At 58.3% G+C, this 25,214-nt stretch overlaps 11 protein-coding genes across 11 annotated transcripts; 8 read left to right on the top strand and 3 right to left on the bottom strand.

Moving 5' to 3' along the window:
• Window positions 1-235: 235 nt before the first annotated feature.
• On the top strand, window positions 236-2,624 carry SCHCODRAFT_02622006 (DEAD-domain-containing protein). The gene is made up of 10 exons (XM_050345091.1): window positions 236-652; window positions 710-729; window positions 781-794; window positions 846-894; window positions 953-1,071; window positions 1,124-1,194; window positions 1,244-1,511; window positions 1,568-1,646; window positions 1,699-1,999; window positions 2,050-2,624. Exons 2-10 carry the CDS (start codon window positions 714-716, stop codon window positions 2,516-2,518), a joined length of 1,386 nt encoding a protein of 461 aa, XP_050200477.1. The 5' UTR covers window positions 236-652; window positions 710-713; the 3' UTR covers window positions 2,519-2,624.
• A 168-nt stretch (window positions 2,625-2,792) lies between these two features.
• SCHCODRAFT_02622003 (uncharacterized protein) lies at window positions 2,793-2,942 on the top strand (the record flags this gene model as incomplete). Its single annotated transcript, XM_003037874.2, has 1 exon — window positions 2,793-2,942. A coding segment is annotated over one exon (150 nt), but the record flags the coding sequence as incomplete, so codon positions are not given.
• Window positions 2,943-3,044: 102 nt separating this feature from the next.
• Window positions 3,045-7,626, bottom strand: SCHCODRAFT_02538659 (uncharacterized protein). Its single transcript, XM_050343601.1, has 14 exons — window positions 7,175-7,626; window positions 7,058-7,121; window positions 6,805-7,004; window positions 6,548-6,755; window positions 6,456-6,499; window positions 5,914-6,402; window positions 5,630-5,860; window positions 4,901-5,579; window positions 4,763-4,852; window positions 4,658-4,716; window positions 4,513-4,609; window positions 4,158-4,464; window positions 3,477-4,106; window positions 3,045-3,425 (listed from the first exon to the last, which is right to left on the bottom strand). Exons 1-14 carry the CDS (start codon window positions 7,322-7,324, stop codon window positions 3,227-3,229), a joined length of 3,447 nt encoding a protein of 1,148 aa, XP_050200476.1. The 5' UTR covers window positions 7,325-7,626; the 3' UTR covers window positions 3,045-3,226.
• A 419-nt stretch (window positions 7,627-8,045) lies between these two features.
• SCHCODRAFT_02621999 (uncharacterized protein) lies at window positions 8,046-8,957 on the top strand (the record flags this gene model as incomplete). The annotated part of the gene is made up of 1 exon (XM_050345090.1): window positions 8,046-8,957. The coding sequence occupies exon 1, from the start codon at window positions 8,382-8,384 to the stop codon at window positions 8,952-8,954; it is 573 nt and encodes a 190-aa protein (XP_050200475.1). The 5' UTR covers window positions 8,046-8,381.
• Window positions 8,958-9,471: 514 nt separating this feature from the next.
• SCHCODRAFT_02599007 (DnaJ-domain-containing protein) lies at window positions 9,472-10,448 on the bottom strand (the record flags this gene model as incomplete). The annotated part of the gene is made up of 7 exons (XM_003036509.1): window positions 9,472-9,753; window positions 9,806-9,833; window positions 9,882-9,935; window positions 9,987-10,082; window positions 10,136-10,281; window positions 10,334-10,343; window positions 10,393-10,448. 7 exons carry the CDS (start codon window positions 10,446-10,448, stop codon window positions 9,472-9,474), a joined length of 672 nt encoding a protein of 223 aa, XP_003036555.1.
• A 99-nt stretch (window positions 10,449-10,547) lies between these two features.
• SCHCODRAFT_01140856 (uncharacterized protein) lies at window positions 10,548-14,240 on the top strand (the record flags this gene model as incomplete). The annotated part of the gene is made up of 11 exons (XM_003037872.2): window positions 10,548-10,688; window positions 10,739-10,856; window positions 10,944-11,053; window positions 11,112-11,325; window positions 11,437-11,671; window positions 11,728-11,833; window positions 12,517-12,655; window positions 13,297-13,501; window positions 13,567-13,695; window positions 13,758-13,840; window positions 13,900-14,240. The coding sequence occupies exons 1-11, from the start codon at window positions 10,593-10,595 to the stop codon at window positions 14,238-14,240; spliced, it is 1,776 nt and encodes a 591-aa protein (XP_003037918.1). The 5' UTR covers window positions 10,548-10,592.
• A 1,836-nt stretch (window positions 14,241-16,076) lies between these two features.
• Window positions 16,077-16,622, top strand: SCHCODRAFT_02464042 (uncharacterized protein; the record flags this gene model as incomplete). Its single annotated transcript, XM_050342638.1, has 1 exon — window positions 16,077-16,622. A coding segment is annotated over one exon (546 nt), but the record flags the coding sequence as incomplete, so codon positions are not given.
• Window positions 16,623-17,251: 629 nt separating this feature from the next.
• On the top strand, window positions 17,252-18,368 carry SCHCODRAFT_01036824 (uncharacterized protein). The gene has a single exon (XM_003037871.1). It carries the CDS (start codon window positions 17,509-17,511, stop codon window positions 18,247-18,249), a length of 741 nt encoding a protein of 246 aa, XP_003037917.1. The 5' UTR covers window positions 17,252-17,508; the 3' UTR covers window positions 18,250-18,368.
• Window positions 18,369-19,192: 824 nt separating this feature from the next.
• SCHCODRAFT_02677561 (uncharacterized protein) lies at window positions 19,193-19,697 on the top strand (the record flags this gene model as incomplete). The annotated part of the gene is made up of 4 exons (XM_050346718.1): window positions 19,193-19,211; window positions 19,268-19,321; window positions 19,343-19,435; window positions 19,470-19,697. The coding sequence occupies exons 2-4, from the start codon at window positions 19,316-19,318 to the stop codon at window positions 19,695-19,697; spliced, it is 327 nt and encodes a 108-aa protein (XP_050200473.1). The 5' UTR covers window positions 19,193-19,211; window positions 19,268-19,315.
• A 644-nt stretch (window positions 19,698-20,341) lies between these two features.
• Window positions 20,342-23,051, bottom strand: SCHCODRAFT_02621972 (uncharacterized protein). Its single transcript, XM_003036508.2, has 7 exons — window positions 22,574-23,051; window positions 22,458-22,520; window positions 22,095-22,235; window positions 21,627-22,044; window positions 21,347-21,578; window positions 21,017-21,253; window positions 20,342-20,883 (listed from the first exon to the last, which is right to left on the bottom strand). The coding sequence occupies exons 1-7, from the start codon at window positions 22,871-22,873 to the stop codon at window positions 20,352-20,354; spliced, it is 1,923 nt and encodes a 640-aa protein (XP_003036554.2). The 5' UTR covers window positions 22,874-23,051; the 3' UTR covers window positions 20,342-20,351.
• SCHCODRAFT_02621971 (longevity assurance proteins LAG1/LAC1) lies at window positions 22,930-25,029 on the top strand. The gene is made up of 10 exons (XM_003037870.2): window positions 22,930-23,096; window positions 23,149-23,193; window positions 23,245-23,357; window positions 23,407-23,759; window positions 23,812-23,866; window positions 23,918-24,080; window positions 24,132-24,210; window positions 24,268-24,344; window positions 24,398-24,463; window positions 24,573-25,029. The coding sequence occupies exons 1-10, from the start codon at window positions 23,038-23,040 to the stop codon at window positions 24,799-24,801; spliced, it is 1,239 nt and encodes a 412-aa protein (XP_003037916.2). The 5' UTR covers window positions 22,930-23,037; the 3' UTR covers window positions 24,802-25,029.
• Window positions 25,030-25,214: the final 185 nt, after the last annotated feature.

Genomic DNA, 25,214 nt, shown 5'->3' with positions numbered 1-25,214 from the left:
AAACCTTCGATTCCGAGTCAGCTAAGATCATTCATCTGTCCCTGATCCCCAACACCGTGTGGCCCGGATTCGAAGTCGCGCCTGAGCACTCCTGCTCTGAGCATTTGCGGAAGCTTGTCGTCGTCGGGGACGAGATGCTCAGATTACGTACGCGTGTCCACACGCGCGCGACGCGCGGCGCGCGCCTGTACAAGCGCGATCGCGATCGCGCGGAAATCGCTATATTCCTCCTTCCTCACTACCATCATCCCCGGACGCCCAAACGGAGTGTCTCTCACGGATACCCATAGAATCTAGAACGAGCTCCTCACTCTGCCATGCCTCCTACAAGAAACGCAGGACCTGAAGGTCAAGGACAAATTAATGGCACCCCAGGCGGCGGACGCGGGGGTCGTGGAAGGGGTCGTGGTGGGCGCGGTCGTGGACGTGGAGGACCGAGGCCGCCGCGTGAGGATGCGCCGCCGAACGGAGCGCCTCCTCATCAAGGCCCTCCTCACCAAGGACCTCCGCATAGAGCACCGCCGCATCACGAAGGGGCTCGCCACACTGGCCACACTGGGCCCACGACCGTGCCATTTACGGCGCATGTCACGGACACCAGGTTTGCAGATGCACCAATTTCGGCAGCTACCAAAGCCGCGATTAGACATGAGTGCGTCGTCCGCCATTTTGCTTAGCGTTGGGAGGAAAACTGACAAGGCGCTGCTAGGTTCATGAGCCCTGTACAGGGTGAGCTCCTTCGTCGTTGAACGCCCTCTCATATCCTAATCGCCCGCATAGCCGCCACAATCCAGGTATGCTGTTGCCTCGTGTTTCCTGCCGTTGATACTTAGACCATCTTGAAGCACTCGTTGGAAGGGCACGACCTTGTCGTCCAGGCCAAGACCGGGACGGGTACGTATGATTTTTCTGTGCCTCGTTCTATCGCTGACAACATTTATCAATATCTCAGGTAAAACTCTGGCTTTCTTGATCCCCATCGTGGAGAAATTGCGCCAACAAGAGAGCGCACTACCCGGGGACACGTTTGCGGCCCTAATTGTCACCCCGACCCGCGACCTTGCTATCCAGGTATGCCTCGCGGATGTAGTGAGGAAACCCATTGCTGAAAAGATGGTATCAGATCCAGAACGAGTGCATCCCTCTCCTCAAAGGCTCCCCCTTCCGCGTCGGTACCGCCATCGGAGGCACAAAGTACGCATTCCCTCCACATCCACCACTCAGTCTTCCTCACGCCACCCAGCATGAACACCGAAGCAAACCGCATCCTCCGCGACCGCTGCGACATCATCGTCGCCACGCCTGGCCGGCTCAACGACCACCTGCAGAACAACCGCGCGGGCCCGAAGTTCCGGAAGCTGCAGTTCGTCGTGTACGACGAGGCGGATCGGATGTTGGACGCGGGGTTCAAGCCGCAACTGGACTCGATTCGGTCGTATTTGCCGGATCCGGCGATTCAGCCGAGGCAGACGCTGTTCTATAGTGCGACTATGGATAATAGTGTGAAGCAGGTATGGGCTGCGATTTACGGGAGGGCGGCATTTGCTCACCTGTCAACGTCTCGCAGATCATCAAGGCGACGCTGAGCTCGAAGTACAAGCTGATCTCGACTATCCCGGAGAACGAGCAGAACACTCACAAGCATGGTACGCTTAGTTCATAAGATTGTATCGTTTGTGACACTGAGCCCGTTTCCAGTTCCCCAAAATGTCGTCGAGGTCCGCTTTGAGGACTCGCTCCCTGTCGCGCTCTCCATCCTCTTCGAAGAGATCAAGAACATGCAAGGTCTCGCGAAGGTCATGATGTTCTTCCCAACAGCGAACCAGACTGCCTGGGCTGCCGCAGCGCTCCAAGAAGTCGCTGGCCTCCCCCAAGTCTGGCCGATGCACAGCAGGCTGTCGCAATCGACGCGTACGAGGACCGCCGACGCCTTCAAGAACACGAAGACGGGGATCATGGTGTCGTCCGACGTGACAGCGCGCGGAATGGACTTTCCCAAGTACGTTCTCCCTATATAACCGTTTTGAGAGGTCAGCTAACCCCTCCCAGCGTCTCCCTCGTCCTCCAAATCGGCGTCCCGGGCACGCCCCAGGACTACATCCACCGCCTCGGCCGCACCGCGCGTGCTGGCACCTCCGGCCGCGGCGTCATCATCCTCGACCCCGCTGAGAAATTCTTCCTTTCCAACCGCGAGATCGCCGAGCTGCCCATCGCGCCCGCCCCGCCGCCCGCGGACGCGCAGCTGCAGCAGACGCGCGAGGTCCTGCGCCCCGCCATAGCGAAGGTGCCGAAGGGCCACAAGGGGAAGGCGTACCGCGCGTGGATGGGCTTTTACAAGCAGTATGTGGGTAAGATGCGGTGGACGCCGCAGGGGTTGGTGGATCGCGCGGCGGTGTTTGTGTATGAGGGCTTGGGGTGGCCGAGCCCGCAGTTGCCGACGCTGAGGAGGCAGACGGTGGGGAAGATGGGCCTGAAGGGCGTGAAGGGGCTGAACATTGGGGAGGTTGAGGACGAGTAGAGGCGTAGAGTAGACTGCTAGATGCTCCATAGATCGTAGACCTGTATCCTACCGCATTATCCTGTATAGAGGTACTGCAATGCAGTACGTTCATCTGGACAACGCGCCCCAAGACCAAGTACCTGTGTGCCCAGTCCTCCGCCAGTCAATGGACCCACAACTCCATACACGACCACACAAACGCGCCCTGGTCCGTGCGTCGCCCCCGCCCCTATAAAATGCACTCGTTCACACCTGGGCAACTCATACTTACCTTGATGGCATCTGCCCCTTCATGTATCTGGGCAGGTGGTGCGTGGGGGTTCTCCATAGCACGGCGACCCTGTCCTCAGGGAAAACCTGCGCATTGTATGGGCTTCGGCTCATGCACCGTCCCAATATTTTCCGGTCCCGCTCTGGCCACTCTGGCTGGGCGGGCTCTCTTTTTGGCTCCGGGATTTGTCTAACCCTAACCCTAGAAAGACTTATTAGGAAGTAAATGGGTTGTAGGATTTGTACTTTGCAATGAATATATTTGCTTTGTCTTCCGTTATGTGGTTACTGCGCTCGGTCAAGCTACTCCGGCAAGGCAGACACGAAAAATATACATTGGGTTTGTTCAATACTGGGTACCGGGTATCCAAGATGCAAAGTGAGAAGGAAGTATGCAAAAATCCAAGGCAGTATCCAAGAGCACTCGTAACTAAACCAATCCAAAGTACACGAGCCTCACTGGCTCGGAAACCTCCTCATCCGCATGTTATCTGCAAAGTCGGTGGTAATGATAACGAAGGACGTCGGCCCTCTCGCCTTCGCCTTGATATCACAAAGCGCCGTCATGGCTACATTCCAAGGAAAGGGCGACAAGCGTCGTCCGTGGCTCTTCGCCTGGTCGCAATCATACAGATACGCATAGCTGGCGCGCACCCTATACGTCCGTGTCAGTACCACAGAACCCCACGCCGCATCAGACACGTACCTCGAAATTTCTTCATTTCCCAGCGTCAACAGGTCCCGCGGCCCAGAGCCATACTTCGTCGACAGCGCGCGCATACGACGCCGCTGTTCTGCTTGAGGCAGGTCCGAGAACAGAAAGGGACCCTCCTTACGCGGAGAGGTTGACTTGCGGGGCGACCGTTGCTTCCGCGGGGAGCCGTGTGCGCTTACGACCTCGCGGTACTCCTCATACAGCTCCTCGACGTGCTTCCGAATCCGCTGAAGCTCCTCCTCCATCAACGCGCTCCCGCTCGCAGCCCGCATCCGCCCCGCCCGCTCATTCGCCTCCCGCCACGGCGCCGTCAGGTCCTCATCTACTTTCGGTCTCGGCAGCGCCGGGTCGCTGAACGCGTCCTCGATCTGCTTGATGCGCGTCCTATCGAGCTCCTGCGAAAACGCATAGAGCGACTCCATCACGAAGGGCCCGCACTTGTTCGCCGTCTCCTTAGGTCGCGTGCAGCGCGGGTTGTTGTTGTTCTCCTCGTCCTTGCCGTCGATGGCGACCTTCCAGTCCGGCATGCGGCATGCCCAGCGGCGGTCGCTGCTGTCCTTGGTGAAGGCGGCGGGTTTGACGGTCACGCCGACTTTGGGTCCGTCTAAGGATTTTGTAAACCTGTCGTCCGACGTCAGTCCTGAGCTCGGTGGAAAACGCACAACGACTTACATGTATGCAAAGCGAACGCTATCGCGAGCCCGTGCGCCATACTTGATAGTGGAATATAGATGCAACTTGGAGTACGTCGACACCGCAAAGTGCGGACGCGGGAGCAAGAACTTCTGCAGCTCAACCAGCTGCTCGTTGGGTGCCAGGCTCGACGTCCGCTCAAGAAACGCGCCGACCTTCTCGACGTCAGAGTCGAAAGAACTCGCCACCGACTCGGGCTCGTCGGCGTAGCGCAAGCCTGCGTTCCGGAACTGCTGAACCATTTGCGGATCGTAGTATACAGTGCCCTTGTCGCCGTCGTAGTCGCCTGTAGGGACGATGAGCAAGCGTATGTGGACGCCGTCAACTTGCTCACCTCCGCCAAGATAGTCTGCAGGACGTCGAGGCCCATTGATAGGCAGTACAATAACGTCGAACAGGTGCCGCAATTGAGGTTCATCAACGAACGTCCACTGAAGCGGATGAGCAGCTGCGTCTGCCCGACCAAGGGGCATACGGACCTTCTGCACATCCGTGGGTAGCTTGCAAGGGTTGCGAGTGATAAGCGCATCCCCGAGGACTAGAGTAGATGAGAACGTGTACACAGATTGGCGGAGATCATTCACCCTGATCAGTGGGCGTCCCATCCAACCCAACCAGATCGCGCGACGAGCTCTTGAAGTACATTTGTCCCGGCTGCAGCCTCCCCGTCGGATCTGCCAAACATCAGTACACATCCAACCAAACCCCGCAACACCACCCACCCGGCACAATCCACGCCGAAAACGAATGCGCGACATCAATCCGCATCTGCTTGATCGACCTCTGCGCAACCCGCTTCGTCAACCACTCGAGCTTCGCCCGCAGGAACTCGCACGTCTGCGGCTGGAAGCCCGCCTGGAGCATCGTGCAGACGATCTCCGCGGGCGTCGCGGGGCAGCCGCTCGCGGGGTCTTCCCAGCCGGCGATGGCGTATGGGGCAGGGTCGGCGTCGATATCTGCCTCTACCTCCTCTGCGTCCGAATCGGTGTCTTTGGTGTCGAAGAAGTGGTCCACATGCCCATGAAGCCGCGCGCGCTGGACGTCCTTGCGCGCTGCGCGGGCAGCATTCACACCCCCTAGGGAGTTCACCTTCGCGTATAACTGCTCCATCGCGTTCTCGCCATCCCAGTGGCTTGGCAAGAGCGACTCATAGGTGTTCTCCACGCTCTGCTCAAACAGGGCCTTAAAGATGTCGCAATGAACGCGGTTCTCGGCCATAATGATGATGGCTTCGACGGACAGGCGGCAGATGGGCTTGGTCTTGGAGGTTCGGAGGAGGTTGATAATGAGGGTAGATTGGTCCTGCGGTTCGTCCTCTGCATATTGTATCTTCTTTTGCGAGGGTCGAAGCCAAACGCGAGGCTCCTCCGAATCGTCCTCGGGGTATAGGATGAGAAGTCCCTGGGCGAGATATCAGAAGAACGTCAAGACGCACGATGCGATAGACTTACCTTCGCACCGTCAATGCGCATCTGCACAGCAGACGGTATATCATGGCAGCCGGCTGCATCACGTAGAGCTCTGGCGGCGGCCTTGTTCATGAACCCAGCGCCGTCGGTCAAATCAGACCCCTCAGCGGACACCACATTATTCTCCGACAGCACATTGCCCTTGTCCACCAAACATCCGGGCACGGACGTCGAGAAACCTAGCGCAAGTCTCGTCGACCATTTGCCCATCGTCTATGTAGCTGTCAGCAGTTGGACTGGACGTCACGAGAAATAGCTCTTTTCACCTGCGCCGTGTTGAGCCGTAGAGGATTTTGCGCATTGAGGAAGTCCCACAATGACGGTGCGCTGGGGACAACTTCATCGGGTGAAATCTTGTCCCCTACGCACACTTCGTTCGTCCGGAAGTATATGAAAGAGTCGTCAACCCGGCGCACAGCGCGGAATACCCTTCCCAGTATTACAAGCGGCCGCCTCACAAAAGCCTCGATCGCGTCGCCGTATCCACGATCACTGGAGACCGCCTTTGCTAACTTCACAGTCAGGAAGGACGAAGAGCCATAGCGCCTATAGAACTGCGAGGAGACGCCGAGCTCCGGCCTGCGGAGGGTGACCTTGAATGGACTGTACCGTGAGCCTGAGTCGGACGGCTCGATGCGTGCGGTGTAGTGGATTTTGCCGCCAAACCAGTTGGGGTCGTCTTCATGGAAGCCCAGGCCAGCGTATGGGTCTTTGGCTAGCATGGTCTCTTCCTTGTCTTGTTCTGCGTACGGTAGCTGGCGCGCGCCGTTTCAGCCAACTTACGCAGCTCAAGCGAGAGATAGTATACCTTCGAGGCTGCCTCTGGTGATAGTCTGCATCGCACATTCATATCTTGAACGAGTCAGAACCTCGCGTGCGCTGAAGCTGCGTGTTAACTACCTGGGTCCAATGCCTTCTTCGACAATATTTGCGCGGTGACAGGCACAGCCTGGGCGTTGCTCGTATACTTCCCTAGCTCGACCAGACGTTCAATCTCAATCTCATGGGACTTCAACTTCCCCGTCGATAACAGGTGCGCCACCTCCCATTGACTTCCGTACGGTACTCCCTTCTTGCGTAGGATGCTCTCCAGTCGCTCGTCGGATGACTGCAGCAAGTCAGGCTTGACGACCCGTGGGAACTAGCGAAAGGCTTACCACGATGAAGGGCGCATGCGGATTCCCAGCTTGAGGTCGGGCGTCGAGGAAGACATTGTATTCGCTGTCCAGTCGCGGAACTTTGGCGGGACGCTGTGGACTACCGCTTATTGCCTTCCGCTTTCCAAGGACTTCCAAGGATGCGAGTGAGCCTTGCGCGGAGTCCGGGGGATCGGTCGCTTGAGAATTAGGCGCCGTGTCTGGGAAGTACGAGTCAGGGAAATGATTTATGGGACTTGGAGGGGTGTTTAACCTTGCGTAGACGGTAAATGCTGTAGCAGGGATCTGAATTCATCGTCCCCCTCCCATGTCGATGACTGCGGGGATTTATGAGCATGGCGTTCCGCATGTTCGATATGGGCGAGCGCACCTGCGTCCCTCCGCCAACGGACTCCGTCGATGCTTCTTGAGGAACCCCAAAGTCGGGAGGGGGAATGCGCGAACCCTCTATAGCAGCGGGTACAGGGCGGGCAGCGTCTTGAGATATGCGAGAGCTCGATGGTCGGCTTCGGTTGACCATCCCCTCCGTCGCGGACGATCCGTTCGGGTATGAATTGGGAAATTAATTCCGTCTCTGGGTAGACCAAGACAGTCGCTCGTTTCGGTACGTCAGAGAGGCGAGACTTGGGGGATTTTCCGTCCTTCGCGGTGGTAGGGGCGCGATCGTCGTCCAAGGCCCTCCGCAAGTCGCCGCCGACGCGACGCGAACGTGCTATTCACATGACTTGCGCGTCGCGTCTAATGGGCGCGTTTAGAACTTTCTAATGTCGGGGACGAAAACATTGGTGAGGGTTGGGGAGGACGAGGACATGATGGCAGGAGCGAAGAATGGACGATCTCGTGCCCGTGACTCAACATGTGAAGTCGGCGTGCGTGATCGTAACAAGGTTCGGCTATTCATCCGCATTTGGAAGTCCTATTGTTCGTACGCTGCACCCCTCGGCGACCGCCAGCAAGGTCTCACAGCACCGATACACAGAGGACCTGCGATCATGGCACACATAACGCAAGGCCGATTGCTTCGGACGCTTACAATGCAATGGACTGGAAGCAATCAGGGTCAACCAAGACAATCTCATCGTAACATAGCCTGCTTTCCACCATGCGCCTGGTCCCTGACCAGTCCTTTGAGGCAATCTTGAAACCTCTGAAGCTTGCTTGATGTCGGCGCGCCTCGCCACGAGCATAAAGATTAAGACTATCCACCCGCACCAGGTGGAGACAGATCATTGGAAACAAGTGAACGCGCCTTATCCCTATTTCAGTTGGCGATATATAAGGCGTCGGGATGGCACCCTGGCACCTTGAACATTCCTAAACATGGCCCCCGTTCAGTCCAACACCCCTGCCCTGCCTTGGGATATCTGCGAGGAGATCATCAATGCCTTCTGGTGGTCCCTCGTGACGAATCGCGATCGCACGAAGTTCATGGTCGCCTCCTCCCTAGTCTCGAAGACCTGGCGCGACCTCTATATGTTGATCTCCTTGCGCGACATCCACATCACGAGGCCCAAATTTGCCACGGTACGCAGGCCACTCCCCCACTTGCTCACCTGCCGAGCTGACCTGTCTAGAATATGATGTACATCGGCACCGACCTCTTCAGGTTCGAGTACGAGCCCACCCTGAACGAGCGCGCCGGCCCCCTCGTCCGCTCCATCACCTGGCACATGGAGTATAGCGCAAGCCGCGCATGCACGCCCGAGGAGGTCGCCGAGCGCGGCATGGGCGGCTGCGTCAACGTCTGCATGTACACGCTCAACAACTTCCCCGACATGTTCCCCAACCTCAGGCGCGTCCGGCTCGAGTACCGCAACTACCCGTACGCGGACCTCTTCCACAACCTGCGGCTGTACCACCTGCCGCCGATCATCGAGGCCGTTGACGTGCGGTACCGCTTCGACGAGAACGTGTCGGAGGAGGTGATGGACCTGCAGCGCAGGGAGCAGGACCTCACGCACTTCGCGCCGTGGGAGTTGAAGAACGTGAGGGAGATGAGTATCATCGGCGGCACGAAGGCTGTGGCAAAGGAGTTGCTGTCGCACACACCGAAACTGAAGCAGCTCATCATCGACCGCCATTGTGCTTCCAAGCTACGTATACGGGCAAACGTAGACGACCCGAAGTATTGTCGTGTGACCCTGGTCTAACATTTTGTCGTCAGTACACCCTCACTGTCTCTGCAGCCTAGCCAAACACGCACCCTTATCTTTACCTAGCAGTCCCTGTAGCCTTACGTTCTTATTCGCACCGTGTTCACCCATACAAAGCATGTCATGTATACCCGTAATACGGCCGTAGGCCCAAAAAATAATGAACATGCGTACAGTCTATCGGCGCAACTTTTTGTTGTTCTTGCGCTTGCTGGCCTTCGCCGCCTTCGCACTAGGTACGCCCTCTACTGGCATCGACGTTGCGTCCTTCTCTTTCGGAGTGGACGCACCGCTGCCAGGCGCGTCCGAGGCATCCAGGTCGGTCTCGGATGCCTCAACTTCATCGACGAACTCCTCCACTAGCTCTTCTTCCTTCTTGGGGACGAACTTCCGGTAGAGCGAGGCGACCAATGCGATAAACCACGTCCGTGACACTGCGGCCGGGGTCGCCGCGGTCTCGTCCAAAAGGTGCTTCTCGCCGTTCGGGTCCAGCTGGTAGGGGAGTGAGTACACATCATCCGTTCGTAAGTGAAGGACGCACAATGTAAACGTTCTCCTCATCCACGACCATGTCGATGTTGCGGTTGACCGCGAAGCCTTCGTCCGTGATAACGCGTCCGCCCATTGGCACGCGAACCTTTCGCGTTCCCTTGATCGGCTTCAGGGAAGGACCCCAAGCAGCCGCTCGCGCGTCTCTCATGAAACGTTGGACGCGCGCAAGGTCGCTCTTGTAGGTCATATGCTGCACCAAATATTGAATGGCCGAGGACAGGATAATGAGGAACGTGAGGACGGTCTAAGGCACGTAGGTGAGTTACTATGCAATGTGGACTGGTTGAAAGACACACCTTCAAGCCAGGTCGATAGCGCGAGTAGCTGGCGAACGTTATCAGCAGGGTGACACGCTGGTGTGTTTCCACGCACTAGTATCCGGTCCCCCTCCACTTCGGCACACCATTCTTGTAGAAGAAGTCATAGCTGGACGGGATGATTAGAATGGTCGTTCAAAACTGGGGTCATGGCACACACCGTTTACGGCTCTCAGGGTTGCGAAGGATCGTGGAAATAACACCTAGCCGCGCAAAGCGCTCCTGCGCACCCTTAACACCAGGGTTCTTGTCAGGGCTGCGCAGAGTCATTGTCAGTCGGAGTGTATGTCGAGGAGACATGACACGCACTGGAGCTTCATGCTGAGCTTGCGATACGCCTTGGCGATCTCGGGCGTAGTAGCCGTCGAGGGGACACCCAGCCATGAGTAGAAGGTCGTCCCCTTGCCCTCTGCTTGCTCAAGGTCGCTGACAATGTCGAAGATCTCATGGTCTTCCTGCATAAATGAGCTCGAACGCGCTCATACTTCCTCGGTTGCCTCGGCGCACCTTGTCCCATCTGGTGCAAAGTCAGCAATTATTCATGGGAGTCCTGTGGCAGGACTTACGCCAGGACCACCGTTGCCAGAACGGCGAGGAACGCAAAGAAAGTGAAGAGCCTCATGGTGGAGGCGAAGAAGAGACCTAGCCGTGGGTCGTCCGGAGACGCGCCCGAAAAGTTGCAAGGAACGTCCACGTGGCGTGCGGGCGCCTAATTTCTGGCTTGCCCTCCGTCTCCCACGATCAACTTCAACGTCGCGCATTCGCGATGGCGCGCCGTAAGTGCGTAGTATGCGGCTCAAAGCAATGGCACAAGGAGCCTTCGAGTGGGCTCGTGGCTTGTAGTGAAGGGCATATTTTACAGGTGCGTCAGACGTATATCCTGAGCGAGATGCGGAAGCTCATGCATATCAGAATTATCGGAATGAGACAAATGAGGCCGATGATATGAACACAACACACGTCTTGCGCCGGAGGCGCCTCAAGACTGGCAGAGAAAAGAAGAAGGCTCGCGGAGGCGCTGATCCAAAGCGTGAGTGCAGCTGCATCTTCCTCATACGTCGTCCCGTATGTTGTAATTCTCTGCAAATACCCTCGCTCAACATATCCATTCACGTAGTATACCATGGCGCCCGAGGTCGATATCACTACTTCCAGTGCCAGCAACTCATCCTCCGGCGACAGATCAACGAACTGCGTGCTCTCTGGAATTTGCCACCCGAGTTTGAGGTACATTGTCCTTCGAAGGATCCATAATATGGAAACTAACCAGTGTCTCTGTGTACAGGCCATTTGTCGAGATCTATGGGCTCTTCATCTCAGTCTCCTTCCGACTCCTCCTTCTCCCGAACCATATATCCACGCACAAGAACTCAGAGGCGAGGCCTCCGGCTCTACAGGCAATTTAAGCGCAATCCTCGCGCAAAACCATCGACCAGAAGCAAGCAAGCCTGATCTTGACCCGGATTCCTCAGTCTCTACTACCACCAAGCAGCACGACGGTCCCGATGTCGACGCTAGTACTCGACACGAGCAGAGCGACTCGGAGGGCTCGTCCTCATCCTCTTCCGAGAGTGATAGCGACGACGACACCCGACGCCCCTCGCCTGAAGACGACCCCGAGCTCGCGGCCATGCTTCGCGAGAACTCGACTGCAAGCTCGTCTTCTGAGGACGAGGACGAAGGGGAAGGTGGTGCAGGGACTGCCGACAATCCTAACGCTCAACCTCGCAAGCACCGAGGCCCGGGTTCAAGAAGGAAGTACGAGGCTCCTTCGAGTACAGTGGCTGTTCTTGCGCTTGCCTGTTGGGTCCTTCGTGTACCGGCGATGTATCTGGATTTTATACGGTCAGTACGCTCATGTTCAGGTCTGAATATTCCTTCTGACCTCGTCTTCTCGCTAGTCTCATACAGTCATACGACCTCACCTATCTGGACCCGCTACGCTTTCTACCTGCCGAGATGCTGCGCCATCTAACGAAGCATAGCGTGCAGGCGCTCTCACCTCCGGTGCGTGTTTCTTCTCTCGTTCTGCTCCTCAATAGACTACTGTGGTTCTGTCTGGTTCATTTCTCGATTGCGACCCAACTATTCTTCTACCTTTTCTCTTTCCCTTGTGCATCTCAACGCCCTAATATGTGTCCGAGGTGACCGAGCACCCCACGAGTTTTTCTTTTACCTCTTGCCGTCCTCTTCGCTGGGATCCCGGAAATACATCATCCGGCTCCAGTGTTCACGCCCTCGCCATGGGGATGTCGGGCAGAGTTCAATGCCCAGCTTTCATGTCTGGCGTAAGCCTCATTTCGTGGCGCGCGCCTCATTCCTTGGTGGACTTTTCATATCCTGGTAGTCCTGTGATCTCCTAGCATTCGTCCTCTTACTGCGTCGCTAGCCCTGTCCCTACGTAGTGCGATCCTCGCGCTGCATAGTGACGCAGCCCTCATTCTCCTGCCTTACGCCAGCCCAGCCCGTGGCGGTGGTGCTTCTGCGGGTCGCGCTTTCATCTTGCTTGACGCTAGATGAAGTGGCTGGGGCGCTAGCCGCCTGGGGAAGATTTTCTTCCTCTGTGGGATCTCCGCTGTCTTTCCTCCACGATTCAACTCCTGCCCTCTCAATTCCGTCCCTAATCAACGTTTTGGATTTTTCTAGCTTTCTACCGACACAACAACCTCATACTGACGCCTCCACCCCAGTTCCCCCCAACGACCCTCACCCTTCATTCCCTGACCTCCCGCCTCGCCAAGCTCGCCGGCGCGCGCTACGGCATTCACGTCCCCGAAGCGAACGCGGCGCCGATGTTGTGGCGGGTGACCAAGTATATGGGCGGCACGCGTGAGTGGTGTGTTCAGCTTCGGGTGTTAATGGGAGCTGATGAGATTGCTTGTCAATGTTTCTCCATATCTTTTTGCTTTTTGGGACTGTTGGTGCGCTTTCTACCTGCCTTCTGGGTCTGCGTCATACGCTGTCTATTCTGACCAAACGGATGGACGGCTGATGGATCGACTGACTGGTTTGCTGACCTACTGACTGACCTGCCTTGTCTATCTACACGCGGGTGCTGCGCGATGGGCTGCGACCTGGACTATCTGAATCATGGGTGTTGCTGCGCACTGGCCGATGATACCCTTGGGGTGCGGACTGTCCTACGCCGGTCCTCCGATGACGGTATGCCTCGCTGGGCTTGAAACAACGCCTCCCTGGATTGGCTTGTTACTCCTTCGGACTGGCTTGCTGTGCCATCGGACTGGCGGGCTACATCCGTGGATCGGCGGTCTGCACCCTTGGGCTGGCGGGCTCCCTGGATCGGCGCAATCACACTGGTTTAACGACCCTGAACGTCCGTCATCTGCGGTCATCCTACCTCGATGTATTCATCGACACACTACTACGACATCGGCCTCGCTCTCGCCGACCGTCGCGCCTCATCGCCCGCGCCAATCCGACACTGGGTGACATGTTCATCTGCCACCCAGCCGTTCTATACTCCTTGACGAAGCGCCTGTCCGGCGTGCTGTCCCTCCCGCTGACGGCGCACCGCTCTATGGCGCCCGGCCTGGAGGTGGCGAAGAAGCGGGACCCGGAGAGCCACATCTACGACGACGTGCCCCCGGAGGTGGCGCTGCTCGCCGCGACGATCGTGGTGCTCAAGATGGTTTACGGGCTAGATGGAAGCGCTAGGTATGTCCAAGCGCCCATGTCGCGGGTTCGGTGGTGATAGACGGAGCACTGACGCGAGGCGCTAGAACCGCGGACGCAGACGACGACCCGGCGTGCGCGCTACCGCGCCTGGACGATTACCTCGCGCACCTGCGCGCGATGGAAGACGAAGAGGCCGGTGAAACGGGCGAGCTGTTTGGGGCCGCGAATAACAGGTTAGTACTGAGTGGGAATTAGGTGGTGGGCTGTCGGGGCTGAAGTGTGTGATTGACCGCAGATCAGTCGCGGCGTTCGACGACGCGAGCGTGGACGCGTATCTGGCGTTTTGTGAGAAGGCGCTGCTGGGCCCGCGTGACGAAGGTGCGCGCACCCACGGGTGCTCGGCTGGTTGTCCGGTGCTGACGCTTCTAATTCTGTAGGTACGGGCCGCCTGGCAGAGTTCTTCCCGCTAGAGAAGAGGGAAGCCCTGTCTGCTGGGAAGCCGGATCGGCGCGCTGAGGCGCGCGTTCTGCACGCTGGCAAGGTCTCTCACGAAGGTAATGGTAACCGGCCAGGCGAGCACTATCCGGTGTTCAGCGCGCGGGATGTGCTAGGGACGCTGCCACAGCCGCTGGGGCTGGTGGTTGCGCGAGGGGCGCGGTGGGTCGGCGTACCCGAGGCGCACGTCGGGGGCGTGGTGGAGAAGTATGAACGGCGGTTTGTGCGGTGGTGGCAGACGGACCGGCGGCGATCCCGCGGCGGGGGGAGCGCGCCAACGTGATGCGCGTTTCGTGATGTGCTGTCTCATGTCTCGACGTTCATTGTGCGAGGGGGGCCTGCGTACCTACACGTTCGTCCGAAGTGTCCCAGTCTTTTCGAGAAATGCAGAATGTGCTTACGGTTGGCTTACTGGGGGTCGCTGGACGGGTTGTGACCGGGCCTGGAACGTTCAACATCAGGCACGAGCGGGCGTGGGACAAAGACGCATGCGGGGGCGGACGCCGTGTCAAAGCGCTGGGATCGAGACGCTTCCTGCGTCCGGCGCCATCACTGGCAGCGCGACCATCCCTTCCTCCGACCTTCCATCCTCCCCTCATCCTCGCCGCCACGCACTCGGTTTGCATCTCCCTCAGCGAAATCCCCCGTGACCTGACCAATTTCCAGTTATGTCGCTTTGATTTGGGCCTCGAGATTATATTCGTACCGGTTCTGGCGGATTCCCTGCGTTTGATCCTTTCGCCGCATCGTCTTGCTCCCGACCACATCCTACAAGGCGAATATGCGTCGCATCACTTCCGTCTTCCACAAGCGCGACCGGGACTCACAGTCCTCCGCCACGGCTTCGACGGCGGGGCGCTCGTCCACCAACCTCAGCATCATCAAGCCCAAGAAGAGCTTCCGGCGTACGCAGTCCCAGACCCTCACAGTCGTCCCGCCCACCCATCATGCCCCGCCACCAGTGCCCTCCGTTACGCCCGCCCTGCTTAGTGACCCGACGCACTCCTCCGCCTCCTCTAGCGGCGGCTCAAGTTTCCTCCACACGCCAGAGGACGAGCTGCTCATCTTCCCTCCCGCGGTCGTCGCCGCCGACACCACGCCCCGACGCAAGTCGTGGATGCCATGGCTCAACAAGCGCCACGAGCTGGGGCGGCCACAGAAGCCCGACGCGCCCGATCATCACCCCAACGCGCGCCTACTACCCTCGCCAGCAAGGAACAGGCCCGCCATGCAGGACGAGGACTCGGATGACGACACCTCTTCAGAGTCCGAGGACGAGCATTCGGACGCGGATGTAGTATCCCGGCGCAGTCCTCCAACAACCCCCACGCGCGCGTTTACCCCCGCGTCAGCGACTGCTGCCCTGGACTACCTCACTGCAATCACGCAACGCAAGCAGGACGGCAAGACATGTCCGCTCTCGCCATTCGTGCTCGACTCCACCTCCCTGCCCTTCCCTCGATCCACTGCCCGCGCACCTGCCCGTTCACATGCTACTCTGCGCACTCGCATGCACCGACAGCATATCTTGGCACGCATAAATAGTTCTGGTCGACGCTTATCGCGCGCGGAGGAGGCGTCGATCCTTCCTTATAGCTCAAGGCCGACTGTCTCCTACACCCCGAGCGAGGATCAGGACGAGTTCCTTGAACGACGGCCTTCTCGCAACGCACGCGTTCTTCCGTATAGCCCCGGCATTCGCCGTTGGATCGCAAGACCGATGTTCGAAGAGCGACATGCGGTGTACGTCGCGAATGGGTCGTCTATTGCGACGTATGGCGTGTCATGCGCGTGGGCTGTTGCGGCGCTAGAGTACTCCGAAGTCCTCGACGAGATGGCTGGGTACGATCTCGTGGCCGACGAAGTACCGAGTCCGGACGTCGGGCCCAGCGCTTCTGAGTCTGCGACCGTCACTGGATCTCCGGCGTCGACGTCCAGCACGGGCAGCAGTTCGACTCATTTGCATGGTCAGTGCCGGTTGGCCGAGGCGCTTACGCAGCATATACTGACAAAAGATCTAGTACCTAAGCGCAACTCTGCGCACGGCAAACCGCCGTCCCCGCTCCCGCCCTCTCCATTGCGCAACGAAACGGACACGGCTGCCGCCCAGCCGTTCTCCATGCCTGAGCCGCCAACTCCAACACCAGTGGCTCGATCGTCGCCCCCAACGCTCCCTGAGATCAAGGTCGAGGCCAATAGCCCTGTTGCGGCCGCCGCGCCCTCACCTAAGCGTGGAGTCCACTTTGCGGAGGAGGACAAGAAGGACGACATGGTGCCGCTCGGCTACGTGCTGCGCGCACGACAGCGCAAGGCGGAGAAGGCCAAATTTCTGCGCGAGGAGCAGGAGAAGCGGAAGGCCGAGATCGAGCGGGCGCGGCTCGAGGCAGAGCGCCTCCAGCGCGAGAAGGAGCGCGCAGAGTGGGAGCGCGAGCGGGCCGCGTGGGAGAAGGAGAAGCGGGCGATCGAGGTGGAGCGGAAGAAGCGGCTGTACCAGCAAGAGGTCGTTGCGGCCCGACAGCGTCGGGAGAGTCAGCGGTTTGGCCACGGCATGACACCGAGTTCGTCGGCGGGCTCGCTGCGCGAATCTGAATCGCCGCAGCGGGACAGCAAGCGCTACTCGCGTCCTGCGTACGATAACTCTGGGAAGCAGGGGTCCGAGTCTGGCAACTCACGGCCAGCAAGCATCGCGCCTGCGACCTCAACATCGTCTCCCCGGCCTGTGTCGATTCACTCGCGCCCTGGCTCGACATACTCGGCGGCGTCCGAGGATATGCGCCCGCGCATGCGGGAGCGGTCTTCGACAGCGCCCCAGCCCGAACGTGCGTCTTCCTTCCCCGTGTACGGAGGCAGCACCTCGAGCCTGCACATGACGCCACCCGTGCCGCAAATGCCCACAGGGATGATGCCGATGGTGCCAGGCATGATGACCCCCAACATGCCCATGATGGGCATGCCGATGATGAACATGGGTATGCCTATGGGAATGCCGTACGCGGTGGACTGCAACATGCCGCTCCTGCCCCCGAGCGCGCCCTTCATGATGCAGTCGACGCGCTCGCGCTCGCGAGGGTCCTCGCGGGACTCGTCGCCGACGTCGTCTCCGGGGAGCTCTTCGCCCGCGCGCAGCCGCGAGCGTCTTGCCTCTTCGTCCTCTCGTCCGCCTTCGACTGTTGGCTCGTCATCGCAGTGGACGCCTTCGCATGAACGTCGCGGTAGCGACGATCGGTCCGTGAACTCGCGCACAAGCCGGCATACGGCGGGCACGACACAGACTGCATCGCTGTCGCGCGGACGGGCAAAGCACCCGAACCCTGCGCCGCCGATCCCGAGCCCGTGGACGGCGCTGCCCATGCAGCAGCCCTCCGTCGTGCCGATGACGATGCCCGTGTCTGGAAGGCAGCAGAAGCCGCACACCAATCGGCGGTCGACAGCGTTCACCTAAGGGCGCGTCTCCTCGTCACTGGTCGTTTGCCCTCCTAGCATTGGTCGCATTGCACCACCCACAATAACCCCCTCATCATCATCAACCCGGATTGGACTTTGCAGACTCAATGACACGTATATTTTCGAGTTTCCGGACGCCACAATCTGTATTTTGTCCCCGAACGGACCTCGCATACATATCATATCCTTATATTCCTCTGCCACTCGCACTGGCCCGTCAAAAGTACTGCCTAAGCCCCTCCGCTCGTTATACCACGCTCGCTCGCTTTCTCGCTCCCCTGCTCCCGCCATGCCCTTCCGTCGTCCTGGACGGATCACACTTTCTCCTTCATAAACCCTACACATTTTTTCCAGACCACATACACTGTGCTCCTACTACTACCCCTTCACGAACTTTCAGAACCCTTTCTCCCTCCATCGGCCAGCTTAATTTTATTACAGGTGTACACAGTACGTTGTTCCAGGTCCATCCCACGCTCAGTTCCGACGACGACGATATTATATCCTCTGTCCTTGTACAACGATGTTTCTTGTTGCTCCCTTCCTTGCTCCGGCTTTCACCACCTTCTGCCCGGTTCCCTCACCCTCGTACCACTCGCTTAAGACGTGGCGGCTATGCCTTGGGCGCTCTAGGCGCTTTCGGGGGAGCTGCGCGCAAGTCCTCTAGTGGTCGTACGGCGCCTCAGAGGAGTGTTGTGCGGGCCTTCACTGGGCCGCACGATGCCTTTGAGGATTGTTCTACGGACGCTCGCGAGGATCGTGCGTGTGCCACCTTGGAGGATCGACTAGAAACCTTCGGTCTAGCACTTTACTATACTCGATGCATTGTAATACCCCTTGTCGCATGACTTCGGTTGTACATACGTACGGATGGGCGTTGAGAGAGGTCATAGGTGCTCCGTAGCCTGTAGGGCCATAGAGAGTGCGAGAGTACTATAGCTCAATGGAGTATAGAGGATTCACTCGGTGATTGATGATGCGCATGCCAATTCGAAGGTGGGGCAGGATGCAGGTAACGGGTGGCGTGCATGACAGCGGCGCGCCCATAAAGAAGGACGGTCATGATTGTGTTGGGCGTGGTAAGAGGGCACGGGAGAGCTCTACTTGACGTGAGGAACGAAAAGTGCAACGATTGTCCCGGCCATAAACCCAGTCGATGAACTTCGAAACGAGTTCGATTACCGGCGCCTGCCCACTCATATTGCCCACCAAGCGATGGTGGTTGGTTATATCGTCGAGTACGATACATTGTCGGATCGCACGGTGGACAGCAATACGGATGCTCCTTTCCCGCGAGTCGCCGCGGGTAGACCTTGAGAAGCCTGACGCAGACTGCCGGTGATCAGTATCTCGCAGAGTTGTCCTGATTTTGAATACGCACCTACAGCAATACCCCTGCGGCTATGAGGTATGGAGACGGTCATGTCGTGTGGAAGCCCTTAAGCAGTGTGGAAGCCCTTGAGCAATATAACTTACCCACCGCGCCCAACATCGGCCGAAGCCTAGCGCCGTGTATTCGTCTTCATGTCAACTACTCAGCGTACAAGCTGTGTCCAAGTAGACGAATAACAGAGACAGCAGATACCATTACTGCTGTCAGGCATAGCTCACTCGTGCTTCCGTCATGTAGAGAGCTTGAGAAAGAGCACAAGTTAGGTTATGGAGACACAGTTAGGCTCTGAACGCGCAGTCACTTACTTGGAGAACGGCGGCACGACCAGAGGTTCCCGAGTTTGTATTGCAGAGGGAGATGGTATAAAACGAGGCAACGCGAGTGGATGCTAGCAGCAACAAAGTTGCGTCTCCTGAAGTAAGCACTTAGCGGGATGACCTCCACCGTCCGCCGTCACTCACCATCGTCTACAGACAAGCAACTCGGTTGACGCTCCCTCGAACTTGTCTTAAGCCTACAACATGACCGTAAGTCTGATTGTCCCTCAGAACCGACGGTCGTACTCACCTCCCTCGCCTCCAGCACGACTACGTCGCCGACGGCTTCTGAATCCGCGTCGGGAACAACGTCCACCACGCCGTGTACGTGACCGTATCGCGTACCGACTCCTCAGAGGGCAAGTCCACCTGGCACAACGCTGGCAAGCGAGGCATCGCCTGGCACCACCTCTCCACGAACTTCGGCGACAACAAGTTTTTCCGCAGCGGGTGGGAGACGGTCGTGTTCAAGGACGTGAACAATACGACGAGGAAGGGGTTCTACTTGCAGCCGCGTGGCAAGTCGTACTATATCACGTTCAATGGGTGGGATGATATCAAGCTTGAGGCGGTGAGGAAGCAGTGAAGGTTGGGGGAAGGTTAAAGACGGGCCCCGCGGCTAGGTGAAATGGATGGAAGCAGACTGTATATAGGACCTGAAAGTGCAGTCAGTGATTTAGATTATGCATGATATTCTTGCGCGCACCCGCAATTATTGCCTCCTCCAAGAATGAACACGGTTAGCGCAGCTGCTCAGAATAGACACACGACGGCCCAGATAGTGGGCGACAATCGAAGACGATGACAGCGAGCGTCGACGGCATTGCGATGTCAAGAATGAAGGCAGCTCGTGCAAGCTTGAAGCTCCTGTCTCGACAAGAGCGGAGTCTGAGATGGGCGCACCGCAACTCAATGAGGCCCCCGAGGGAAGGACACCTTGACTCTCTAAGCAGTCAGGCGGTGACGCTGGGCGCTGTAGGAAGGTGATGACGCTGCGTGCTAGACGAGATAGCCACAGCAGGGACATTGGACAAGACGGACCTCATCGAGCATGCAATGCCATACGCACGACGATCTCGACTAGCCGCTCTGCACGGTGATCTCGACTAGCCGCTCTGCACGGTGATCTTCACTAGCCTCCTCGCCCAGCGTGCTTACCAAAGGCGCATTCGTGCTTACCCAAAGGCGCATTCGAGGTGCCACCCGAGATCGCTAACCACACATCCAAAGTCCACCAAAGTCAGATCAACTCTATATCCATGGATGACACTGGCGGTGGTAATCTCGATGCCTGCGAAGGCTGTGGTAATCTCGCTGCCTGCGAAGGCTGAATGGGTATAGATGCGGAGGGCGAGGTATGTAGTGGCAGGGGCCCTCCGCGGCTGGTGCCCTCTATTATCGTTGACGCTTTCCTTGTCGCCGGTCCCGATGGCGCTACCCGTGACGCTGTTCTTGACGCCGGCCAAAATGTGCGCCCCGAGGCCGTTGATGTTGACCTCGAGGCCATTGATGTTGACCCCGACGCCGTTGAACCCGTAAATCCCGCTGCTGTTGACACCGACGCAGTTGCTGTTGTCGAAGCCGATCCCAATCCTTGCTGCGTCGCGCCTGCACCATTGATCGCCGCCTTCCCCGCGTCAATCGCGTACTTTGGCGGCTGCCTATTGAGCAGATGCCACCGGACGAGGTCGAGCGTGACAGAAGCATCCTCGGCCGACGAGTGGCCGGCAGTGGTTGACTGTTGGATGACGACACCGAGGTGCTCGCGAGCGCTGGGGGTGGAATCTTAGTAGACGTAGCACGACACAAGCCAGGGAATGAGGCTAATGATTGAGAGAGTGGCGGAGGTCCATCTCAAAGATAGCTCGCATAGTATTGCGGCAAAAAAGAGGAAACAAAGCTCACAGATCCCTCAACGCCTTCCTATACGGCGCGCCCGACCCGTGCGGAAATAGCAGCGCAGTGTCGACGCAGCGATGGTGTATAATCCGCAATGTCTTCAAGTCGTTCTCGAGCGCATGACCGACGAGGATAGAATCAGCATCCATGAGTGCGTGCAGCCGCTCGCGGATCCCGGCGAGGTCATGCGTGGCACGCTCGAGGTGCTCGGGCTTGATGCCAGAGAAGCGGGTGTTGTAATCACTGGGGAGGGAGTGTCAGAAAAAGCGCACGTGGATCGGAAACAAGAGAAAAGACGATTGGCGAGGCATCAAAGGAAGAAGATATTCTACTCACAGCACCTTGACCCCCTCGTCCATCTTGACAAAGTCATCGAATATCGTGGCGCCTGCGCCGTCGATGAGGGAGACGCGAGCGACTCGCATGCCGCCGGTCGTGTAAATCATCTCGCAATCTAGGGCAATGACGTCGAGCGTTGTTCTTCGTGGCGCAGATCGAGGAGGCAGGAATGAGAATGGGTGTCGCGCGTGCAGGACGATTGGATCGGTGTCGTAAAAGACGTGTGCGCCTGCGAGGAAATTAGATTGACGGGAAGTGGGACCCAGTGGCGACTGACCTGTTGTGCAACCCCCCGACTCCGAGTCCGTCTTCGCGCAGCAGGTGCGCACGCGGGCTCGCTCGCCACTGACATTCATGGTCCGCAACCTCCCCCAATGGAATGTGCACTCCTCCGCGCCCGGGTTGGCCTGCACGGTAAACTTGTCGCCACACCGCTCACACTTCATCGACTGACCCTCCATGGTCGACGCGTCGCCACCCGGCCCCTCCGGTATCGCAGTAATGTAACCCCATTGCGCGAGAACTTCAACAGGGTGCACATAGCGCTCGAGGTTGGCGCGCGTCAATGTGAGCGCCTTGAGCGACTTCTTCTGCTCGGCGCGCGCCGCAATATCCGCCTTCGTCCCCACCGAGTCGTGACTAATGTGCGTCGGCTTGGGACGCTTCTTGATCTGCCCAGCATACTGGATGACCGTCTGGCGAGGTCAACTTGGGGTGTGGGGTATGGGGGGATATTGTGGCTCACCATCGAATAGCCGGGCTTGCTGGAGGACTTGTAGAGCTCCTCTTCTTGCCGGAGGGCGTGCTCGGAGGCGAGGGTGGGGTTGGAGGGGAGGATGGAGGAGTAGAGGTCGCGGAAGCGGTCGTAAAGAACCTTGAGCATCGACTGGGGGCAGCAGATTAGCAGAGGGTCATGTGATGCACGTCGTGCAAAGGCCTGGCAGGGTGTCGTTCACGCGCACAAAGAAGCTTTGTGCTGACAAGGAAGAAGCAAAAGAGGCGTCGCAGGAAGCACGATCGAGCTCGGCGTCTAAGGCCCATGTCCTTCTCGCTTGTTGCGATTCATGCATCGCCGACAAAAGGCATTCATGAATGGGATAGGACTTACTTGGCGGGTTGCGATGGGTACTTGGGATTGCATGGGATGTATCTTGAGTGTCGGTACGCCGGCCTGCGGAGTTGTAAACGCCTGCTCGCCGACGGGATGCATTCATGATAGCTCACTGTCGGCTGGGCAGGTTGGGGGATAGGAACCGCTGTGCGCCCTCCCAGCTTGAGCATCTTCCGAGGGGGCTCTTTCGCCGACAGCGGCGGCACTCTGGCGGTCGACGATGTGGGAGAGGGCATAGTTGGGCGCTTAGCGGGTACTGTGGGCTTTGTGGTGCTTGCAGCGGGCTGTGCGACAGGAATGTCGAGCGGGGGCTCGGGCTGGACGTCCCCATGCGCAAAGACGCAGTTGGTGCGGTCACAGTCTGCGCCGCGGGGGCATCTGAGTCTGCTGAAGAGGCCTGCGGTGGAGAACATGGTGCGACTGTCTGAGAACAAGGCGCGCCGCCATCAGGCGCGTCACCACGCGCCGCCGTGCTGCACGTGCGCCGGAATATATTCCGGCGCGCACTTCATTTTGCCCGGTTGCTTCGGGCGACGGACGTGTCGGCGCCCTCTCCTCCTCCTTCCCTCTCCCCACCATGAGCTACAAGGGCCGCAAGCGCGCCGGGTCGATCCAGGTCTTCACCGAAGGCATAGAGTACGCGTCCCCTGCCCTCGGCGCCGCGTCGGAGCCTGATTTCGCGCCCCAGAAATGACCGGCAACACCACCTGACGAGCGCCTTCCAGCCGCAGACGTACGTCCCGTCCTTTTCACGCGTCGAGCGGACGTGCTCACGCTCCTCCAGGCCCATGGGCAGCGGTAACAACACTCCGCGCTCCGGCTCGCCCGCGTACTTCAAGAAGAAGCCCGCGTTGCATGAGCAGGCGTCCTGGTTCATGAAATGGGCGGTCGACCCAGGTGCGTGTTCATGTCTCCCTCGCAGGGCAATCATTAAACTCTCGCACAGTCGCCGCCTTCAAAGTGCTTATAACTCCCGTCCTGGGCTACGTCGCCTACGAGGCGACCGCCAGCGCCGGCGTCTCCCTCCCCTTCCCCAACCCCTTCGCGCCCTTCCTCTTCGTGCAACATCGCGTGCCCGGCTCGCCAGACAGTGATCCGCGCTACCAGAAGGGTGTCCTCGACTTCGTGCTCATAGCATACTACATCGTGTTCTGGTCGCTATGCCGCATCCTCATCGCGGGGCGTCTCTTCACGCGTATCGGGCGCTTCTACGGCCTCAAGAAGGAGGGCAAGCTCGACCGCGTCGGTGAGCAGGGGTATGCGATAGTGTACTACACTGCGTCTGGTCTCTGGGGCTTGGTGCGTACCTCGCTATTTCGTGTAGAGCAAGCGAAACTGATAGCTGGCATAGAGGATTATGTCGCAACTCCCTATCTGGTGGTACCGCACGGAAGAGTTTTGGCTCGGTACGTTCTGTTCACCCCGCTACAATGTTTGCACAACTAACAACCTCGCAGGCTACCCGCACTGGGACATGATACCTGAGCTCAAGCAGTTCTACCTCATGCAGTCTGCGCACTGGCTTCATGAACTTATGATCATGGTCCTCGGCTTTGAGAAGCCCCGCAAAGACTTTGCCGAGCTCGTTGCGCATCATGCGGTCACCCTCTGGCTTGTCGGGTACGTGTCTGGGTGAACAGATTTGCGCGGCGCATGCTTACCTTGGTCTAGATGGAGCTACTTGATCAACCTTACCCACATTGGTATCTCGGTCTTCGTTAGCATGGATATTCCGGATGTTCTTCTGGCTGTACGTCTTAATTTTCCTCATGTGTACCTCTTCGACATGAGGACTGATCCCTCCTAGCTTTCCAAATTGCTGAACTACCTGCAATTCCCGCGTGCCAAGGTCGCCGTCTTCGTTGTCTTCTTCGGCGTATGGAGGTACGGCCACCCATACTGGTACTCGCTTCCTAAACCGACTGACTCCCCCTCAGTTACTTCCGCCACTGGCTGAACCTGGTCATCCTCCACTCCGTCTGGACCGAGTTTGACCTCATTCCGTGCGTACACCCTTCCCCTCCTCCAACCATGTCATTATCCTCCTCCTCCCCTACTCATCTCTTCCCCCTCTCCTCCCTTTCGTCTTCCCCATGCTTACCTACCCCACAGCGAAATCCACCGCCGCTGGGCACCCCCGACCGGCGCCTGGCTCACTTGGTGGATGAAGTACCAGATCTTCGCGCCCATCCTCCTCCTCCAGATCCTCAACCTGTTCTGGTACTACCTGATGTGGCGCATCCTGATTCGCGCCATCCGTACGGCCGGTGAGGCGAGCGATGTGCGGTCGGACGATGAGGATGATGGGGAAGAGGAGGAGGAGGGGGCGAAGGAGAAGTAGGATGTTGGGTTGCAGCGTGGGTAGAGATGGATAGGCGGGCAGCGAATGAGTGGTAGCGAGGGACCGGTATGGAGTGCAGGAGTGGTCGAGGTGGAGAAGATAAACAGGCGCGAGCCTACGAAAAGTACATGCTGATGAGACAGCGACGATGGAAATATAGTATATACCTGCTAGTAGACAGTTGTAGCATAGCTAGTGCTACAATGGGTGCAATACCCTTCTGATGACTAGCCTCGCTGAGCGAGAGTCGGGATTCGGACAAGGGTGTGCTGCTCATGTTCTGATTGTCGTGAGTGCCGTTGATGCCCGTTCGCGTCGTTGACGGGCTACTTACTTAGGACGCTCAGGCCACAGCCATTGCAGCGGTATCATGACCTGTTCACAGTCATTGCATTGCTAGGCGTTCACAAGCC

Source organism: Schizophyllum commune (genome assembly GCF_000143185.2).
Source record: "Schizophyllum commune H4-8 unplaced genomic scaffold SCHCOscaffold_5, whole genome shotgun sequence".
In the NCBI taxonomy this organism is placed as follows: Eukaryota; Fungi; Basidiomycota; class Agaricomycetes; order Agaricales; family Schizophyllaceae; genus Schizophyllum; species Schizophyllum commune.
Note: the sequence above shows the minus strand (reverse complement) of the source record. Positions and strands in the feature narration are given on the sequence as shown.